At 54.8% G+C, this 18,728-nt stretch overlaps 2 protein-coding genes across 2 annotated transcripts; one reads left to right on the forward strand and one right to left on the reverse strand.

The window, feature by feature from the left end:
* Nucleotides 1-3,600: 3,600 nt before the first annotated feature.
* Nucleotides 3,601-8,097, forward strand: PLSCR3 (phospholipid scramblase 3). Its single transcript, XM_007952282.2, has 7 exons — nt 3,601-3,607; nt 3,866-4,119; nt 4,208-4,250; nt 4,357-4,577; nt 4,799-4,960; nt 7,701-7,862; nt 8,041-8,097. Exons 1-7 carry the CDS (start codon nt 3,601-3,603, stop codon nt 8,095-8,097), a joined length of 906 nt encoding a protein of 301 aa, XP_007950473.1.
* A 1,268-nt stretch (nt 8,098-9,365) lies between these two features.
* On the reverse strand, nt 9,366-13,995 carry TNK1 (tyrosine kinase non receptor 1). The gene is made up of 12 exons (XM_007952283.1): nt 13,833-13,995; nt 13,621-13,691; nt 13,304-13,495; nt 13,023-13,178; nt 12,626-12,909; nt 12,108-12,381; nt 11,241-11,335; nt 10,793-10,948; nt 10,485-10,564; nt 9,742-10,043; nt 9,563-9,658; nt 9,366-9,479 (listed from the first exon to the last, which is right to left on the reverse strand). Exons 1-12 carry the CDS (start codon nt 13,993-13,995, stop codon nt 9,366-9,368), a joined length of 1,983 nt encoding a protein of 660 aa, XP_007950474.1.
* Nucleotides 13,996-18,728: the final 4,733 nt, after the last annotated feature.

The following is an 18,728-nucleotide window of genomic DNA, read 5'->3' on the forward strand; positions in this document are numbered from 1 at the left end:
GCCCCAAAGGACATTTCGCTTTCTTGCTCCGGGGGCTGGCCAACCTCCTACTCCATTTCAAGCTGGTCTCTTCTACCAATTAATGCCTGAGAGCAACTCATTCCACCAGGAAGCTGCCCAACCAAAGGCATCAAGCTTTATCCTCCGTGGGCTGGTAAGGCTGTCGCTGTCTCATGTTGGTTCTCTTGGCTCTGCTCCTGCCGTCTGTCATGCCGTATGCTGGGGTCTCTCTGCCAGGGTCCCAGGTTAAGGACGCACTCCACTCCTGTTTCCACATATTAGGTATCTGTCAGAGCAGTACCCCACTCTTAGTACCATATTGTGGTCTGCTTACCTAGCGCTGCTCTGACAAGAATATACCACAAATGGGATGGCCTTAACAAACAGAAGTTTATTCTTACAATTTGGAGGCTTTAGGCCCAAGTTCAAAGTGCCAGGCTCTAGGGGTTGGGTGAAAGCCCCGCAGCTTTGGGGTCCAGCTCTGCCTCCTGCTCCCGGCCCACTGGAGCTAGAGGCACTTCTTCACTCAGACAGCCGCTGGCTGCTGAGGCTGACAAACCCTAGGTTGACAAGTAAAAAGGCACAGTCCCGATGTTACCAAACCACATGGCAGGCCATGTTTAAGTCCATTGTAAGCCCCAAAGTCAGCAGAGCATGGCAGGCTGCTGAGCAATGACACGGGTACGTGCAGGGTCCAAATGTGTCATAGGCTAGAGACCATTCCCAAGGCTTCTCCTAATATCCAGGAAGCAGACCCCATACCCAAAGGCAGCTACTCAGCTGCTTGTGGTAGATCCCACCATGGAGCTGACTGCCAGTCTCATCATTGGGGAATAACTACCACCAGCTGCCCAGCCACTCAACCAGGCCCAGCCAAGATGACACACAACATAACCACCAAGGCCCTCCTCCCCTTGCCCCTCTTTCATTCCTGGCCTCTGTTAGACTGTAAGCTCTAGGAGGGCAGAAATTTTCATGCATTTTGTTTACTGCTGTATATTCCTATTGTCTCAAATGCTGTCTGGCATATAGTAGGTGCTTAGTAAATCTTGGTTGACTATCTGAATTTCTGAATGTTTATGTGATGTGGTGGAGTCTGAAGCACTGTGGGATACTAGGGGAGAGGTCAGGCATTTGGGTCTGCAGCAGATGAGGACTGAAGCTGTGGCAAGAGCCGACACAGAGCAGGAGCCTCCTGACCCTGCTTCTCCCCTTGCTCATCTTGGTGGGTGGTGCTTCTATCTGCCTGGTTACTAGGCACCCAGGGTCATCCTGGACTCTTCACCTACAGCTACATCTCACCTACAAACCAATTCCTGTATTATTGTATATGTATCTCTAAAAGCTGTCATGGCTGTGTCCACTACCACAACTTTGGCCTAATATACCATCGTTTCTCCCCATACTACAGGCAACAGCCAGGCCCCATTCTCCACATTGTTTGAATAGTCTTTCTAAAACAAAAATTACATCTTCTCCCTCACTCTTTTTTTTTTTTTTAATTTTATTGTGATTTGGGTGAACGTTTACAGAGCAAATTCATCTTCCATATAGCAGTGCAAGTTCACATACACTGTCTCATGACATTGACTAAAATTTCCCGCAATGCAACAGCTCTCCTCCCACTTCTTCCCCAAAGCCACCTCTTCCCAGTGCCCTTCCTTCCCATGCACTCCTGTCCCCCAAGCTGTCTCCCTTGCATACACAGCCCAAAGGGCATGAGACAGAGTGGTGAGCTTGCTACCCCATGGAGTGAGAGAGCTGAGTGCTTTTGGACAGGGGGATTACTGGCAGAGTGGGGTGCACCTAAGTGCACTTATCGGTTAAGAGTTTTTGTAGCACTTGCCCATGCAGGACAGCAGCCAGGCCAAGAGGCCAAGGGCCAGAGAAGTGTGCCTAAGGGCACAGCAGATGGAGACTGTCCTGATCAAAGAATTGTATCCTGAGAGTGTTCTGGAACCTGAGTTGTAGCCTATCACTTCCCTAATAAACCCTATAATCATGAGTATTGACTGAGTTCTGTGTGGCCATCGCAACCAATTATCGAACCCAACAGAGTAGTGCCATGGGAGAGACAGTTGTGTGTTCCAATTGGTAAAAAGACATGAGGGTGGTGGCATGTCTGGCCTCATAGGAATAAGCCTTGGGCTGCTGATGGTGATTCTGTCTCTTGTGAAGTTAGAGGATATCAGAAGATGTCAGATTACTCGATAAGCTAGGAAAACACAGGCTTAGCTGTGCTTACTTGTTACTCTGTAGTGAACAATTTCACATCAAAGATTCTGCTTCTAGGTATGGCAGGCATCTGTCTCTCTCCCAACCCCACAGCACCTTCCTACAGAATCAAAGCTTCTATTCAAATTTATAATCCCAAACGAAGATGGTGTACCTATAGTAAGAGAGGTAAGCATGGGCTTCCTTTTGTTTAGCACACAGAAGCCTGTGCCTGGCTTGCTTATTGGGTAATCCGCTCCTGCCTGCGGGCCTCGGTTCAGGACCCAGACGGTTCAGGACCCTGACGAAGTGACCCCTCCTGGGAGAAGCCTTCTCTGACTTCGCTTCCTCTTCTGGCTCTATGAGCCTCACCTCATGCACTCTTATTACTGACAGTTCAGTACTTGCTTGGGAGCGCCTGAAGGACGTAAATGCAAGGTATCTGTGTGCGTCACCGCGGCACCCAGGCCCCGCTCAGTTAGAGAAGATGGCTAGAGAGATGGCTAGATAGCCCCAAGGCAGTAGAAAGGGCGCAGGAGCCAGCCGCAGAATCCAAAGTGGGCGTGTAAAGCTTGTTGCGCTACGTCAGCGAGGGTCGGACCGCCCTTTTCGGAGGAGGAGCCCGGGGTCCCGCACAGCCCGGCCTGGGAGTACGCAGCAGACGGCCCATGTCCCCACCAGAGGGCGCTAAGCGCTCTGCACCTGTGGGCCTGCTGGGGGTCGTAGGGCTGAGTCTCAGCCGGCGTCCCCCGGCGCTCTTCCTTTCTGCATCTGCAGTCGGAGCGGAAGAGGCGGGGACACCGGCGACGCCAAGAAGTGCCTGGTCCACAGTCCGCGCCCCCTGGGAGGAAAGCCGGCTCTTTTGGGCGCAGGCGCGCCGCCCCGGGCCGGCAGGGGCGGGGCCTGGACGGGTCGAGGGGCGGAGCCAAGCCCAGGGCCCGCCTCCAGCAGGTCTTGTGCGCCGCGGAGCGCCTGGCACCCAGGCAGTTCTGGTGGTTTGAGGTGAGCATGGGGTGTAGAGGGGTCAGGGAGGCTTCTCTCGAGGTCAGGTCGTCGCTCTGACCGTGGGTCCGTCTGTCCTGCCGTCCATATCCGGCCGCCTCCGCGGAGAATGGGTGAACAAAGGGAGAGGGCGGTTCTGAGGCCCCTGAGGGAATCCAGGGTCCCAGGTACCCCGCCCCGCCCGCTGACACTTTCGGTTTCTTTTCGAGTCAGAGGGGCCGCCCACGAGACCCTGGGCCGGTGCCGGGCACAGCTGCCTGTCCGCGTTTGCCTGTCGGTCTCTGTGTCTGTCTCTCTGTCTATCTGGCTGTCTCCGAGCCTGCCTCCACTTTTAAAACTAAGCAGTCCGGACGCCGACATCCCTTGGACCCCTGCCCCTGTCCCATGGCAGGTAAGTGGGTGCAAGGCTGGAGGTCTCCGTTATCCCCCCACACACACCCCACGGACTTGGACTCAGGAGCCGGGTATCGAACACATCCTCCGGGAATGTGCTCAGACTGGCTACGTGGGCCCCTCCCTTCCTCCCGGGAGCCGCCGCCTCTGCCCCATTTTTCCCACGACTTGAACCCCGCAGTCTCGCGGCCCGGGGTCTGAGAAAAGGGGCTGAGGCTGCAGGGCCCTTTCTGATCTTGATCCCTATTTCCAACAGGCTACTTGCCCCCTAAAGGCTATGCCCCTTCGCCTCCACCTCCCTACCCTGTGAACGCCGGGTACCCAGAGCCGGCGCTGCATCCTGGGCCCGGGCAGGCGCCGGTGCCCGCCCAAGTGCCGGTGCCCGCCCAAGTGCCCAGCCCTGCTCCAGGCTTCGCTCTCTTCCCCTCGCCCGGCCCTGTGGCCCCTGGGGCTGCTGCCCCCTTCTTGCCACTGCCAGGGGTGCCTTCTGGCCTCGAATTCCTGGTGCAGGTAAGTGGGAGAGAGTGAGGGGTGACAGGGAGCCAGGAGTCCAGGCCAACTAGCTAACATCGTCAGTGCCCCTACTCTCTCATTCTAGATCGACCAGATCTTGATTCATCAGAAGGTTGAGCGAGTGGAAGGTGAGTGTGGCGGCGGTGGAGGAGGTTGGGTCTCGTGATGTGGGAGATGATGGTGGGCCGGCGTTGTCTCCTGAGCCTCAAAGGGACTCGTGTAACTCCCCGGCAGCTCTCCTAGGCTGGGAAGCTTGTAACCAGTACGAACTGCGCTCCGGGGCAGGGCAGCCCCTGGGCCAGGCGGCCGAGGACAGCAACTGCTGCGCCCGCCTGTGCTGTGGCGCCCGCCGGCCTCTGCGTGTCCGCCTGGTGGACCCTGGGGACCGTGAAGTGCTCCGCCTGCTCCGCCCTCTCCACTGTGGCTGCAGCTGCTGCCCCTGCGGCCTCCAGGAGGTGGGTGGGCAGGGGTGGGGCAGAGGAGAGGCCAGGGTAGGGGGACCCGGCTGTGATGGGGCGGGGTCAGGGAGAGGGCGTGGCTTGAGTATGCAGAGACTTGTGGGGATGGGAGGGTTGAGTGAGAGGGCTGGGTAGACAAGAGGGCAGAACCAGGGCAGGTGGGAGCTTGCACCAGAGAACCCTGGCTTGGAAGTGACCCTGTCTGCCTCCCACCCCAGATGGAAGTACAGGCTCCACCAGGCACCACCATTGGCCACGTGCTACAGACTTGGCATCCCTTCCTCCCCAAGTTCTCCATCCAGGATGCGGATCGTCAGACAGTCCTGCGAGTGGTGGGGCCCTGCTGGACCTGTGGCTGTGGCACAGACACTAACTTTGAGGTATCAGGAAGGGGAGATTCCTGGGACCTTCATAAACTGAGATGGCAACTTCCATGATCCAAGATGGCAGCCTCCATGAGGCAGGATGGCCAATACTAACTTACGTCAAGACTTTGAGGTCATGAGTCCAAATTCACAGTGATTCTTACATTTTCAGTTTTCCTCTCTCTATTCTGAAATAGAATGGCTCAGTAGTCTTATAAAGGCATGTCAAAGAGAGTTTCATCCTAAGAACTAGTTCTGATTGTTAGCTACAGCAGCTTTTGTGTTGATGAAAATCTGAGGCCAGCCTGGATTTGGTGGAAAAGATGATTTTGAGTCTATTGTACGCTGGGCCCATGTGGCTGTGGTGTATTGTGTGAGCCTGGGCCTGGAGACAAGCACTAATTTGATTCATTAGCATCCTGTGGCTTGCCCCACCAATCTAGAAGGCCAAATGGCCCTTCCAACCTGGAATCCAGGTGATACCCTTCCCACCATGCGTTCCTGTCACCAACATGGAGCCTGGAGACCCCAAGTGGTGACAGTTTCAGGGTGAGGCCTGGGAAGCACTTTGGTTTCTAGAAGGGAAAGGTACCCCACAGACCCTTGAGTTCTTTAAGGGATAATTACCTTAAAGATAAGGGAGAGGCAACAGGTATAATCCAGCTGACTTTCCAAAGCTTCTGATGAGGTGCCTTACCTACCTAAGGTTACTTTCAAAAATTGAGTCACCTTAGTACCTGGGAGAAGTTCTGTAAGGGGAACTGAGTGATCTCTGCATGGGAGTGTGTTAACTGTGGGTTCTTGGTAGGACCAGTCTCCCTTTAACATAATTATGAGTGGTCCATATTTGAGGTTACACCCTTGGACTGGCTGGGATAGGCCCTGCCCAACCTGGGACTGGGCTGCCTAAAGTGCCCCACAGCTATAGGACAATGGGGACAGAGGATAGAAAGGACACAGAGGGAACTCATCTTAGTTAGTTCTAGTCACTCAAGGTTAAGCAAAGGAAAAGGATCAGGGAGTCATGAATTTCCACCCACATTGGCAGGACTTCTTGCTGCTGGGTGCAGAGAAGCCAATGGAAATCATAGTCCTCAGAGGCCACTTACTGCAACTTACTGCAGCCTTCTTGTCTCTCCCAGTAGATGGACTTGGATCTCCTCTACATGAAGTTTGCATGCAGTGGTGCTGGCCAGGGTCCTCCCTCGATTTTCAAATTAGAGAAAAGCCATCTCCTTGGGCAGATATGGAGTCCCTGAGTGGTACAGGTGGTTAACACGGTCAGCTGTTAACAGAAAGGATAGAGGTTGGGGTCCATCCAGAGGTGCCTTGGAAGAAAGGCCTGGTTGTCTACCTCCAAACAATCAGCCCCTGAAAACTCTATGGACACAGTTGTACTCTGCTACACATGGGGTCACCATGAGTCAGTCAACTCCATGGCAGCTGGTTTGGTTTTAAGGGTGGGCAGTCACAGCCGTCCAAGAGCCTGGTTGGCTGGTGGAGTGCAGACGGGATTGCAGCAGTCTCTTTCGCCAGGCACCTCTGTGCAGGACACAGGCTGCACCAACCATGGGTAGCAGGGACATTGGAAACAAAAGCAAACCTAGCAACCAGCCATACACTAAGGGGATTAGACTATATCATGTTTCTATTTCCCCCACCACTGATGCTGTCATGTCACGTATGGCCTTTGGAGAGCATAGACCCAAGTTGGAATTCCTGTTTCCCATATACTGAAATTTTGACCTAGGGTGCCTGTTTCCCCAGTTGTCACATGGAAACCCAAGGTCGTTAGGAGGATTCAGTGAGATAATGTATGTCTAGTGCCTGAAAGGTGCTTTCTCTATTTTTTTGCTTTGTTTAGTCTGCCACAGGTCTAAAGTTAAGGTTCATGCACACTTGGTTAAGAGTGTACCTGTGGTTTTTATGTTTCCATGGGGGAATTCTCAACATCCCTGAAGTACCTCTGAGGACTGGTGACTGAGACAGGCCTTCCCTGTCTTTTTAGCACCTGGTAGGGCACTACTTGTGTGGTGCAAACAGTTAAGCCCTCGATTACTAACTGGAGGGTCGGCAGTTTGAACGCACACGGAGGTGCCTCAGAACAGAGGCCTGGCAACCTGCTAAGGCCACAGCCTTGAAAACCTCGTGGAGCAGTTCCGCTCTGCCACACGTGGGACTGCTGCATCAAAACCGACTCGACAGCAACGGGTTTGGTTTGCTCAGGGCCCGTCGGGTCCTTGCCTGACTTGTGCTGAGGGCTGAAAGGGTTCACGTGTACTTCCACTTGCAGCAAACTTGTGAGGTTGTATTTTCAAATCCCCGTTTTCCAGAGGAGATTGAGGCTGCAATTTAGCAAAAGCCAGGTCTCTTGAGTCCCAGTCTAGGGTGCTGTCCTTCACTCCATGTAAACTTCCCAGGTTCAGGGATGTTTAGATTAAGTTGAAGGCTGCCTGACCCCTAAGGGTATTGAGGGGACCTGTGAATTTTTCTGCACTTCTGTTAAGGCTGCCACTAGCCCATACAGTGTTTCTACTCAACTAGAAAAGTCCCCTTTAAGAGACTTCCTGCCACATACCAGAAAATTTTCATAATAAATGTACAGGTCTACAGTGTGAATGGTGTTCCTTCACATGTGGTACTCTTGTACAGTGTATAACCAGCACGCTGACACATGGTGCTTGTGGGCGTAAGACTGGGGGCAGGTGCGATTAGTCACCTCCTCCCCAGATGGGTCTTCCCTCCCACCTGGCAGGTGAAAACCCGGGATGAGTCTCGCAGTGTGGGCCGCATCAGCAAGCAGTGGGGCGGCTTGCTCCGAGAGACTCTCACGGATGCGGATGACTTCGGCCTACAGTTCCCGATGGATCTGGATGTGAAGGCGAAGGCTGTGCTGCTGGGAGCCACTTTCCTCATTGTGAGTGGCTGCCTCCGCCCCTCCACTCTTTTCCTTCTCATGTGGAGCTCTGCACACTTCCTGGTCTCCTGCTAGGAGGGTTGGTGTGAGGGGCAGAGTTTTAGGGGCTTGGGGTACAGACTTGAGTTGTGATAGCTGAGCCCAGCTGGCTCTCCTGCTGACACTGGCCTCCCCACAGGACTACATGTTCTTCGAGAAGCAAGGCGGTGCTGGGCCCTCTGCCATCACCAGCTAGAGGACGCTTCAGGGTGAGGAGACCATCCCCTCAAACAGAATTCAAGATGGTCACCTGCCTGGCTTGGCCCCTCCTCAGAGGCAGCCTCTTTCTTCCGTGTACACAGCTGGGGACAGATGGGGTACGTGAGAGGCTGGGGACCAAGTGCACCATCCCTGCCCTACTCTCTGGCCTCTTTCACCTATGGCCCCTGCAGAAGGATATGTACGAGAGCTCTTCTCCTGCTACCTCCCACCACTCTTGGCGCACAGGCTAATGGCTTTCAAATCTCCTTACCTATCCCCTCCCACCTTTGCTCCAGAAGAGGCCTTTGGAATCCAAGACTTTGGGGTGTTATGACAGAGCTGGGATGGAGGATGGTAAACTGTACCAAAGAACAGCAGACATGGCCATCCCTCCCCTGCGTCAGCTTGGCCAATCTGTTCAGTCTCAGACTATGGCACTTTGAGGGATCCCTGCCTCCCCGTCAACAGCTGTAGGGGCTGGGCCCTAGTGCCAACCTCCTCTCCCCCTTGGGCCCTGCCCACAGCTGGTGCTTGCTGCAGCTTCCGGTGCCTTATTTAACCACCCCTTCCTTCCCTTGCCCTAAGGAAGGAGGCTGCATCTTTGTATGTTATATTCATATAAACTTTGTAACTTTTTGGACATTATTAGATGTATGTAATGGGGGGAGGGGCAGGAGAAAGAGTTGGGGTGGAAAGAAAGAAAGGGGAATACGATGGCTGGGGTGGAAGTTGGCCCTTCTCATAATACATGCTACCAGGATCAGCTGTCTCTGAGTCCAAGAGAGCAGCTTTCGTCAACACCACGGTCCTGGACCAAGCCAAGGCACTTTAAGCCACCAAGTTCCAAAAGTCGCTATGACTGCCTCTGTCATCCAAGATGGCAGCTCCCACAGAGGCCAGAGAAAATGGCCATTCAAGATGGCGGTTCCTGTGGTCCTCCATGACCACCTGACTGTTCTCCGTAGTAGAAGCTTCCTCTGTGTATGATGTGTAGCAGCTCTGTTCTTTGAAGTCCTCCTCTCGTTTGGCAGCTGTGGGCGGAGTGGACTAGATCCTGCTGCGGCCCAGCCAAGGGAGCCTGAGCCCTGAGAGGCCAGGGGGCAGGGTAAAGAGGAGGTGGTCAGTGCTGACTCCGGGCTGTAGGACCTGCCTGCAGCACGATCTCCCCGGGGAGGGGGAACCTTGTTGTGCTTGGCCCCACACGGCCAGGCACCAAGGGGCCCAGGCTTTCCATACACGTGTCCTCTCCCAAGGGAGCAGGGCTCAGGACCGAGCCAGGACGTAGCGGCTTGCAGCCGAGAGGTCCCACTGGTAATGCTCCAGGATGCGCCGGCAGTCAGCCCTGGAGCGGCTGCTGAGGTGGAATAGCTGGTCGACCTGGGGCAGCAGGAGGGAGAGCAGGATGAGCTGGCTGCCTGAGGACGGCGTCAGTGGAGGGGGCAGCTAGGAGAAGGGTCTACCTTGAGGTTCCTAATAGCGGAAACCACATCTCCCCCAGTGGCTCTCAGTGCAGCCTGACACTCCTGGTGGGTAACTCCATGCACACTGAACTCCACCTTTTAGGGGAGAAAGCCCCATCAGGCCTCTGCTCCAGCCTGTAGCCCCTTGTGGACATCAGGCCACTTCAGGGAGATCTCACCTCCATAACCCTCCTCTGTAACTCAGGGTCAGACAGGAGGCCTCCACAAGGCACAGTGGCTTTGCTGGCTCCAGGTCCTCCCATGGGGTGACTGGGGTGGAGTTCTCTTTTAGGCCAGGGGGGCCGCTCCCTGGAGGGCTGACTGGACGGTGAGGAAGAGCTGGAGGCAAAGGGTGGGCGGGGTGGTAGGACTGGAGGCCCTTGGGGCACAGCTCGGGCATGTCGAAGTTCAGGAGGACTCGAACCACCTCCTGTGGGACGAGGGCCTAGGGACAGAACCGACTCCAGGCTCTTGGAGATGCCTGCACGGTTGAGAAGGGAATAACTTGAGATGGAGCCCAGCAGCCAGCGCCTGCCTTCCTCAGGTCTGCTGTCTCCCCAGCCCTCTCTTTTTCTGTGCTGAGCTGGAGGGTTCTGTAGGCACTCAGATGAGCTACCCAGCCTGCTCTCGAGGTGGTCCGTGTGTCCGGTGGGACAATAAGACGAGCAGAACAGACATCAAGGCTCAGACAGAGGAGGGCCCATCTGACCCTGAGTGGGAGATGCTTTCAGCTGGGGAAGGAGGGGGACTTCATAGCTCTTAAGATCTTGAAGCAGAGCTAACAAGCCACAGGAAGCATTTAAGGGAAGACAGCATATATGGGGAAAACATACAGAGAGGCATTGCTTCAGGGCAGTAAGTGGAAGCAGAGAGTTGTTCTTGATCTCAGAGTCCTGGAGGCCTGTCCCCGCCATGTACTCACCTTTCATCCTGGGCAGGGGCATGTCCCTTCTGTGGCCCTGAGCTGGAGGTGGATCCTGAAGCTTTGCCTTTGCTCTTTCCCTATGGGAGAAGGATCCAGTCTGTTGTCCACCCTGCTCACTCTTCACACCTCCAGCATATTAGTGTCCCCTCTGGGTTCCCAGGGAGGCCAGGACCTAGGCTGGAAGCTCCGGTTGGGAGGTCAGTGCAGCCTCTCATCTGCCCCCTCCTCAAGAGACCCAGCAACCCACGAAGTTGCTGGACCTGGTTCCCCTGGTCCAGTTTAGGCTCTCCTTTTCAGGTCCTTACCCACTGGGGCTACCCCGGCATCGCTCCCCTCGGGCAGGGGAGCCTCTGTGGACTGGGCGGGTGGCTGGCCAGTCTGCCAGTGTCACTGCGGAGGCTGGGAAGCTGCCTACTTTGAACGTTTTGCCATTCTGGCCCTTCCAGGTGGTGGAATCGGGGCTGTGGGAAGAGGGGCTTGTGAAGGGGGATGGGGTCCAGCCCACATTCAGCTCCTGAAACTGTGTGCCATAGAGCTGCATGTGTCTGTGGGAAGGGAAGCCTTTTTCCCACTAACACAAAGGACTGTGTGGGCCAGGGATGGCTCCAGCAGGGAGGCCAGGGAGGCTCTCAGGGCCCAGGGGTTCAGAGAACAGACAGGATCAAGGTTCAAAGAGCTGGGAGGTGCAGAGAGAAGACCAGGCATCAGTTGGGAGGGGTCCTCCTGGGCATGCTCGGTAGACAAGGTCATCACCTGCCCTCGATGATAGTAATGGGGTCACCAAGCTCCATCCTCAGGGCACCTGGCTCCATAACTTCCCTCACACAGTGTCCCTCAGGAGGCTGGGCCTGGGGACACAGGAGGAAACAGGGTTGGGCTTGCAGCCTGGGTCAGAAGGGTAATGTTATGAGGAGCAGGGAGGAAAGGAACCCTCCCGTTGGTGCATCTACCAGTCAAATACCTGTACCAGGCTTGTCCTCTGTTAGACCCAGGGTAGGACTGTCCCTGTCCCCCAGAATTTAGGCCAGTGGAGGAGACAGACACAGATTCCATGCCAAGCTAGACACAGCCCAGGGGTCAGGGAAAAACCTGTTCCTACCTAAAGGGACCAAGGGGACCCTAGGCAAGTCACTTAAACTATCAGTGCTTCAACTGTCCTATCTGTAAAATGGAGATGATGATAATTACTTCATTGGGTTGATGTTGAGTATCAAATGAGGTCCATGTGAAACAGTATGGATCTCACACAGATCGACTGCTGTGCGTTCGCTGTTAAGTTAATACGCCTCACAAAGCCCTCCAGGGCACGGCCACTTCTCCCTCTGCAGCCTCATTACTTGTATTTCCCCCTCCCACGCCCGAACTTCTCTTCCTCTGCCTGTCAAACACCCACCTCCCCCTACTGCTCTCTCCTTTGTGCTGCCCTTCAGTCTACATCCATGGAAGCCCCAAGCTACTTCCCCAAGCTCTGAGCTCCCCAAAGGTAGGACTGAATTGTTTTTGTTCAGAGCTAGGTCCCAGCGTCCCACACAGGAGTCAGTATGTGTGTCCTGTGCATAGAGCCCTGGGAGAGAGAACAAAGGAAAGAGAGACTACATTGGGGAAGGCGGGTGTCCCCACCTCTTTGAGCAGCCCCTCCAGGTAGGAAAAGCTGGGCCGGTCAGCAGGGTGGGACGCCCAGCAGCGCAGGGCGAGGGTGTAGAGGGCCCTGGAGCACAGCGGTGGCCTAGGCAGCCGGGCACGCTCCTTCTCCAGTTGATGAAGGATGAGGTAGGGTGGAATGCCAGCCCAGGGCTCCTCACCCCCAGTGAACATCTCCCATAGTGTCACCCCAAACATCCACACGTCCGAGGCAGAAGAGAAGGCTCCATGGCGCAGGCTCTCTGGGGCACACCTGTGGAAATGGTGCTGAAGGGGGCTGGATGTGAGCCCCTCAGGGTTCCCACCTCCCACCAAGTACCCCCTCAGTGCTCCCAGCATCCTCAGAAGTCTTCCTTTCCAAGTCCTTCCTGATCTGAGCCTCTTGTTCCAGCGTCCCTCAGAGGACTTCCCATTCCAGCCCTCTCTGAACCCCCTTAGCTCCTGCCCTCCTGCCCCACCCCCCTTCACGCAGCTGCGTCTGTTGCTCTGCTCCTCACCAGGCATAGGGGATGGGGCGGGGCCCGCCCATGACATAGCGCCCCCCGGCGCCACCTAGTGGTCGCACCAGCCCAAAATCAGCCACCTTGATGGCTCGTGGTGAGGCCAGCAGCAGGTTGCGTGTAGCTAGGTCTCGATGCACCAGCCCACGGCTCCCCAAGTAAGCCATGGCCCCTGCCAGCTGCCGCAAGAAGAGGCAGAGCAGGGACACAGGCAATGGGGGTGTAGGGGCCGGGGCTGTGAGGCGCGCGTGCAGGGAGCCCAGCGGTGCCAGTTCCATCACCTGTGGTAACACAGCACTGCCTGAGCTGTCGTCCAGACCCACAGGACTTCAGCCTCCTATGAAACGCCAGCCAGCTCCAGGCTGGGGGGGAACCGGAGTCTGGCTCGACTCACCATCTGCAGAGGCTGGCCCAGCACGAGACCGTGTAGACGCAGCACGTGTGGGTGCTCCAACTTCATCATGACTGACACCTCTCGCAGGAAGTCCCCCAGCTCAGCTCCCACGGGCCCTTCAGGACCCACCCGGAGGGACTTGACAGCCACTGGGACCTGGGAGGGGACACCATCAGGCATGTTGGGGTATGGCTTTGCCAAGGCCAGGGCAGAGAGGGCACGCAAAACAGAGGAGCAGCTGGCTCAAGCACCCCGGGGACAATGGTTCCCTGGACACTCACGCTCTGGCCACTGGGCAGCATCCACAGCCCCCGGTGTACCACGCCGAAGCAGCCAGAGCCCAGCCGCTCCCCTCTGCACACAGCCCCCTCTGGGATCAGACACTTGAGTCCCCCCTCCGGTTCAAGGGGACACGGAGGACTGTCTGAAGGTGGAGTAGTTTCCTTCTGCTCAGAGCCAAAACCCCCAAGGATCTGAAACAGGAGTGAGAAATCAGAGTACACAGAACTGACAAACCCCTCTGGCCACTCAGCCCCACCCCGTCCGCCGGGCCTAAGCTGGCCCTTGAAGTGCCCTCCTCCCCACCAAACACACACACCTTGTAGACCCAGTTCTTGGACTTGAGCCCAGAACAGTGCCTCTTCAGAGCTTCAGCCAGTCTGCGCTGGGCTGGGAGATACCAGAATCAGAGGACTGGGGTGGAGGGTCAGGGTGCTGAAGGATTTACGGATCAGAAGCGGGCTAGAATGGGGGGGTGCTGGCAACTGCAGTGGGCAGGAAGACTAGGTCTGCAAGGCAGGGATTCCTCACCAGGCCGGCCCATGCCAATGCCGTCCAGGTCCTCGGGCCTTACAAAGTCGAAGTGCTCTGGCCGAGTGACATTAAGCTCCTCAAGAATGGGTCGATAAAACTGGGCCAGCTGGATGTCCCGGAGGAGCCGCAGCAGCCATAGGGAGTTCACCTCAGGGAGCATGTCTGGAAGAGGGACCCCTAAAGATGACGGCACTCTCCTTCAGAGACATAGTCCAGGGAGGGCTTAAGACATCCAGATACCAGAGACACAGCCCCCAGCTCAAACTCCAGCTCATCAGAAACATTCAGGGGCAGAGAGAGGGACATAAGAGAGACAGCCAGGAACCCCGACACTCACACACACAAAGCCCAGGAAGAATGCGCTGCACACCCAAGACCTCAAGGCAGTCCCCCCTCACCACTACCTGTGGAACCAGCTCTCCTCACATCCGAAATTTTAGTCCACTGTCTGGATGGTACGAATGGTTAAGCGCTCAGCTGCCAGAGAAAGGGTGAAGGTTTGAGTCCACTCACAAGCTCCTCAGAAGAAAGGCCTGGTGGTCTATTTCCAAAAAATCAGCCCTTAAAAACCCTACAGGATGGACACAGGGAAGAGGTAACTATAGGGAGGAAGTGGGAGGGGAGATGTTGCATTTGTGGTAAATTGTGGTCAATGTCATGAGACAAAGTGTATGTGAACTGCTGTATGGCAAGTATATTTGCTCTGTAAATTTTCACCCAAATCACAAAGAAAACCCTACAGACCACAGTCCTACTCTGACATGTGGATTCATCACGAGGCAGGATCAACTCGAGACAACTGGTTTGTGATTTGCCTGCCTAAGCCACAGACTCAGGTACATTGCCCTCCTCATCTGAGGTAAGTATGGCACGCTGTTACTTTACCCCTATGACACCCAGATACCCTACCCTTTTAGACCTGAGCTACCCAGGTACACCACTGTACCCATTCACTCCTGTATTCTTTGAGATACCTCCCCTCCTCATATGTGAACCAGGAGCCCTGAAGAAATCCAGGTGTGCTAACCCAACCACACCTCAGGCATGCAGGTCTACACACACACATCCACACAGGAGGCATGAAGATACACTGCCTCCCACACACAGATATGCTGCCACATACATGTTACGAGACATATGGCTGCCATGAAACCTGTGAGAGCCGGAACTCAGTAAGACTGCCTTGTTTTACCAGGTTTCACAAGTTACCTGCCTGTGACAGGGTTCAGTCTCCCCATTTTTCTATTAGCAGAAAATATTTGAGTTTTCCCTGACAGGTTTCTGCCTTCACAGGTTCCAGCTTTCACACGTTTTACTGTATATAGCTAAGGATGCCTGAGACACCCAGGTACACCGCCCCTCAAATCTGACACACCCCAGGATGCTGCGACAAAAGCCCCAGCTTTACTGCTCACACACCCTCGGGCATACCTGTACTTGATTCACGGCAGATCACTGCCCACATATCCGAGATGACAAGGTCCACGTAAACACACAAGAAAACAAGATACAGTATCCACACACACCTGCACTACGCAGGTGCTCCCTCCTCAGAGTGGTGTCCACTCAGAGTGGAGGCTAACCGCCTCTTAGACTCCAGGGCCAACCAATGCAACATTTGAAATCAAATCAGGCATTTGTGATGACCCACTAAGTGCAAGGCTGCCCTAGGCTCCAGAATTGCCCACAGAGCCACCCTCCGTTGCTGGGTGCACAGTCCCATCCACACCCTCTGGAGCTCAGTTCCAGGTGTACAGAGCCCTGCCCGCACACCTGAGTCACTCCTGTAGCTTGGCTTCAAGGCAGCTCCACCAACCTTTATTAAATAAGGCTCTAGGCTCTCTGGGTACTGGCCACCTGCACACCCGCACTCTGACACCTGGACTTCTTCACACTCTCTCCCGCTTTAGCTAAGTGAGCAGCTGAGCGAAGGACGCTGGGCCGAGATAAAAACCGGGAGGTGGGCAGGAACAGGCGCGAAAAGAGGGGCGAGCTCAGGGGAGGGGAGACCCCGCACCGCAAGGCGAGAAGGGGAAGAAATGCTGCCGCGGAAGGAAGGACCCGAGAAGGGTGCAGGCATCGAAAGGCCCAGCCCTCGCGGATGCACTTCCAGCGACGGCGGCTCGGCCGCGAGCCCCGGCCGCCCTGCCGACCCAAGACACTCACCTGGCAAAGGCGGAAGTGGCAGCTTCGGAGCCGCACCGCTGCCAGGACTAAATCCTGAGGAGGGCGGGTGGGCGGGGCAGCAGGCCGCCGGGGGCGGAGCCTGGCGGCGGGCGGGGGCCCTCCTTCCTCCAGGGCAACTGGCCCCTAAACCAAAATCAAACCAAACCCGCTGCAGTCGTGTCGGATGCGACTCACTCACTTGGGTTACCCAAGCGGTATCACTAGGGAAGTAGATTGCCCAACCTTCTTTCCGAGCAGTGGCTGATGGGTTTGAACCGCCAGCCTTCTGGTTAGCAGTGAGGTAGTGCCTTAAGCACTGGCCCGTAGACCAAGAGAAACCGCCCCTCCCCTTCTCCCTGTTGGCCTTCCTTTCCTCTGCAACCTTCTCCAAAGAACTTTGCACCTCTTCCCAGACTTTGCTCCTCAGTCTTCTATGCCATGTCCCCCTCTTCAAATCCTTCACCTAGCTCAACCAGAACCCTCCCCACTAAATGAAGAAGCAGCTGACACACAGAGACAGACAGACAGACAGACAGAAAGACGTGGTGAGGGGAGTAAGAGAGAAAGAGAGGTAGTTTGGGTGGTGAGAGAGATACTTTGGGTGGTGCGAACAGTTAACAAGCTTGGCTGCCAAGTGAAAGTCTGCAGGTTCAGAACCACCCAGGAGTACCTCCAAAGAAAGGCCTGGTGATCCAAAGAATCAGCCATTGGAAACCCCATGGAGCACAGCTTTACTCAGTTTTACTGTGACACACATGGGTCTCCATGACTTGGAGTCAATTCCAAGGCAACTGGGTGTTTAGATGTTCGGCCCCTCTTTTATCTTTGGCGTGGGAAAAAACTTCATGGAATTGTTGTTATGTTAAGTGCCGTCGAGTCGTTTCCGACTCATAGCGACCCCATGCACAGCAGAACGAAACACTGCCCCATCCCGCGCCAGCCCCACAATCCCTGCTATACTTGAGCCCATCATCGCAGCCACCGTATCAATCCATCTCGTTGAAGGCCTCCCCCTCTTTCGTCGACCCTCCACCCTACCAAGCATGACATCCTTCTCCAGGGAATGGTCCCTTCTTACAACATGACCAAAATAGGTGAGACGAAGTCTGGCCATTCTTGCTTCCAAGGAGCATTCTGGCTGCACTTCCTCCAGGACAGATCTGTTAGTTCTTTTAGCAGTCCACGGTACTTTCAGCATTCTCCGCCAGCACCACAACTCAAAAGCATCAACTCTTCTTCGGTCTTCCTTATTCATTGTCCAAATTGTCTAATTCATGGAATTAGAGGCCTCTTTATTTCTCTCCTTCTTTTAGACAGAGGCCATTCCCAGGCACTGGGGATATACAGCTGAACTGGACACAGTCCCTGCCCTCTGGTAGGGGACAGAGTGCCATAGAATTCTTTTACAAATGAAGGAAGACCAGCAGTGCCCGGGTTTTGAAATGGAACCGTGGCAGAAAGGTGTTGCTATTGGGCAGGAAGTCAACCCTCAGCCTAGGCAGAGTATAAGATGGAAGCTGTTGTCCTCTTCCCAGCTGAACTTCAGTCTCACGTGCTTCCCTGAAGAAGAACTTTGATGCAAACTCCTCAGGGTGGGCCATGTGGGAGGTCGGGAGGAAGGGAAACTGCTGTGTGGCTCTACGGCCCCACCCGTTTGGAACTGAGTGGCATCTGGTTTTAGTGAGCGAGGGCAGGACTCCACTGCCGCAGGGCACCTCTCCCCATCACGACAATTCCTCCGTGCACCCGTGCACCCGCTGCTGAGCTCCGGTTCCCGTATGCTGCTACCTGGCCTGTGACCACAGTCCAGGGCCCTGAAGAAAGCTCTGGAAAGGAGCGAGCCCTTTCACTTTCCTCAGGGGTCCCAAGGAGACAGCTGCCAGTCTTGGGAGATCTGGTCTGTCTGTTTTCCTCTGTTCTCAAAGAAGGATGTGTGAACACAGCAGCTACCTGCCATCCCCAGAGTCCCTTGGAGGGTAAAGTCCTCCCTATTCTGTTAAACACACAGGATTGGCTCTAACGTTGGTAGTAAAATCTTCACCATCTGGTTCCATGCATATAATTTTTTTGTCGATTCTCTGACCCTCCAGTGAAGCCAGCTAGTCTCACAGTCTTGCTCCCCTCACATCTGTCTTCTCTGATACATGATGGGCTCCACAGGGCAGGGGTTAGGCGGTCTTGCTTAGTTTAGCCGTGTGTTCTTCATGCTTAGGACAGTGTGGGGACAAAATAGTATTTTGATTGTCAAGTTTGCTCAGCCTAATCAACATTTCTTTGCAGGAGATCTGTCTTTTCTCCCTACTTTGAAGATACTATTGTCGTCTTTTTTTGTTATTATTATTATTTACCTTTATTGTGGTGAAAGCATACACACCAAGACATTCACCAACATAACAGCTTCCCCATTTACAGCTCAGGGACATTGATGACATTTTTCATGTTGCGCCACCATTGTTGCTGTCCTTTTCCAAAATATTCCACCACCATTAGCATAAACTCAGTGCCCCGCAAACAAGAGCCTCCCTCTTCCCCCTCCCTCCTGTCCCAGTAACCACTAATCATCTTTGGGTTTTCTCTCTCTCTCCATATATGTGAGCCTCTGGTGGAGTAGTGGTTAAGGCACTTGGCTGCTAACCAGAAGGACAGAAGAAAGATTGGGCAGTCTGCTTCCATAAAGATTTACAGCCTTGGAAAGATGATGAGGGTTGCTATGTGTCGGAATTGACT

The sequence above is a fragment of the Orycteropus afer genome, unplaced genomic scaffold (genome assembly GCF_000298275.1).
Source record: "Orycteropus afer afer isolate SDZICR_OR568_19922 unplaced genomic scaffold, OryAfe1.0 scaffold00330, whole genome shotgun sequence".
Taxonomy (NCBI): domain Eukaryota; kingdom Metazoa; phylum Chordata; class Mammalia; order Tubulidentata; family Orycteropodidae; genus Orycteropus; species Orycteropus afer.

Bases quoted from the DNA above. Each gene is read 5' to 3' on its own strand.
- PLSCR3 (XM_007952282.2), top strand. The intron at 4,251-4,356 runs GTGAGTGTGGCG...ACTCCCCGGCAG, and splicing joins GAAGGTTGAGCGAGTGGAAG to CTCTCCTAGGCTGGGAAGCT. The intron at 4,578-4,798 runs GTGGGTGGGCAG...CTCCCACCCCAG, and splicing joins GCCCCTGCGGCCTCCAGGAG to ATGGAAGTACAGGCTCCACC.
- TNK1 (XM_007952283.1), bottom strand. From the start codon at position 13,995: ATGCTCCCTGAGGTGAACTCCCTATGGCTGCTGCGGCTCCTCCGGGAC. The intron at 12,382-12,625 runs GTGAGGAGCAGA...CCATTTCCACAG, and splicing joins CGCCCCATCCCCTATGCCTG to GTGTGCCCCAGAGAGCCTGC. The intron at 9,659-9,741 runs GTGAGATCTCCC...CTCCCCTAAAAG, and splicing joins TACAGAGGAGGGTTATGGAG to GTGGAGTTCAGTGTGCATGG.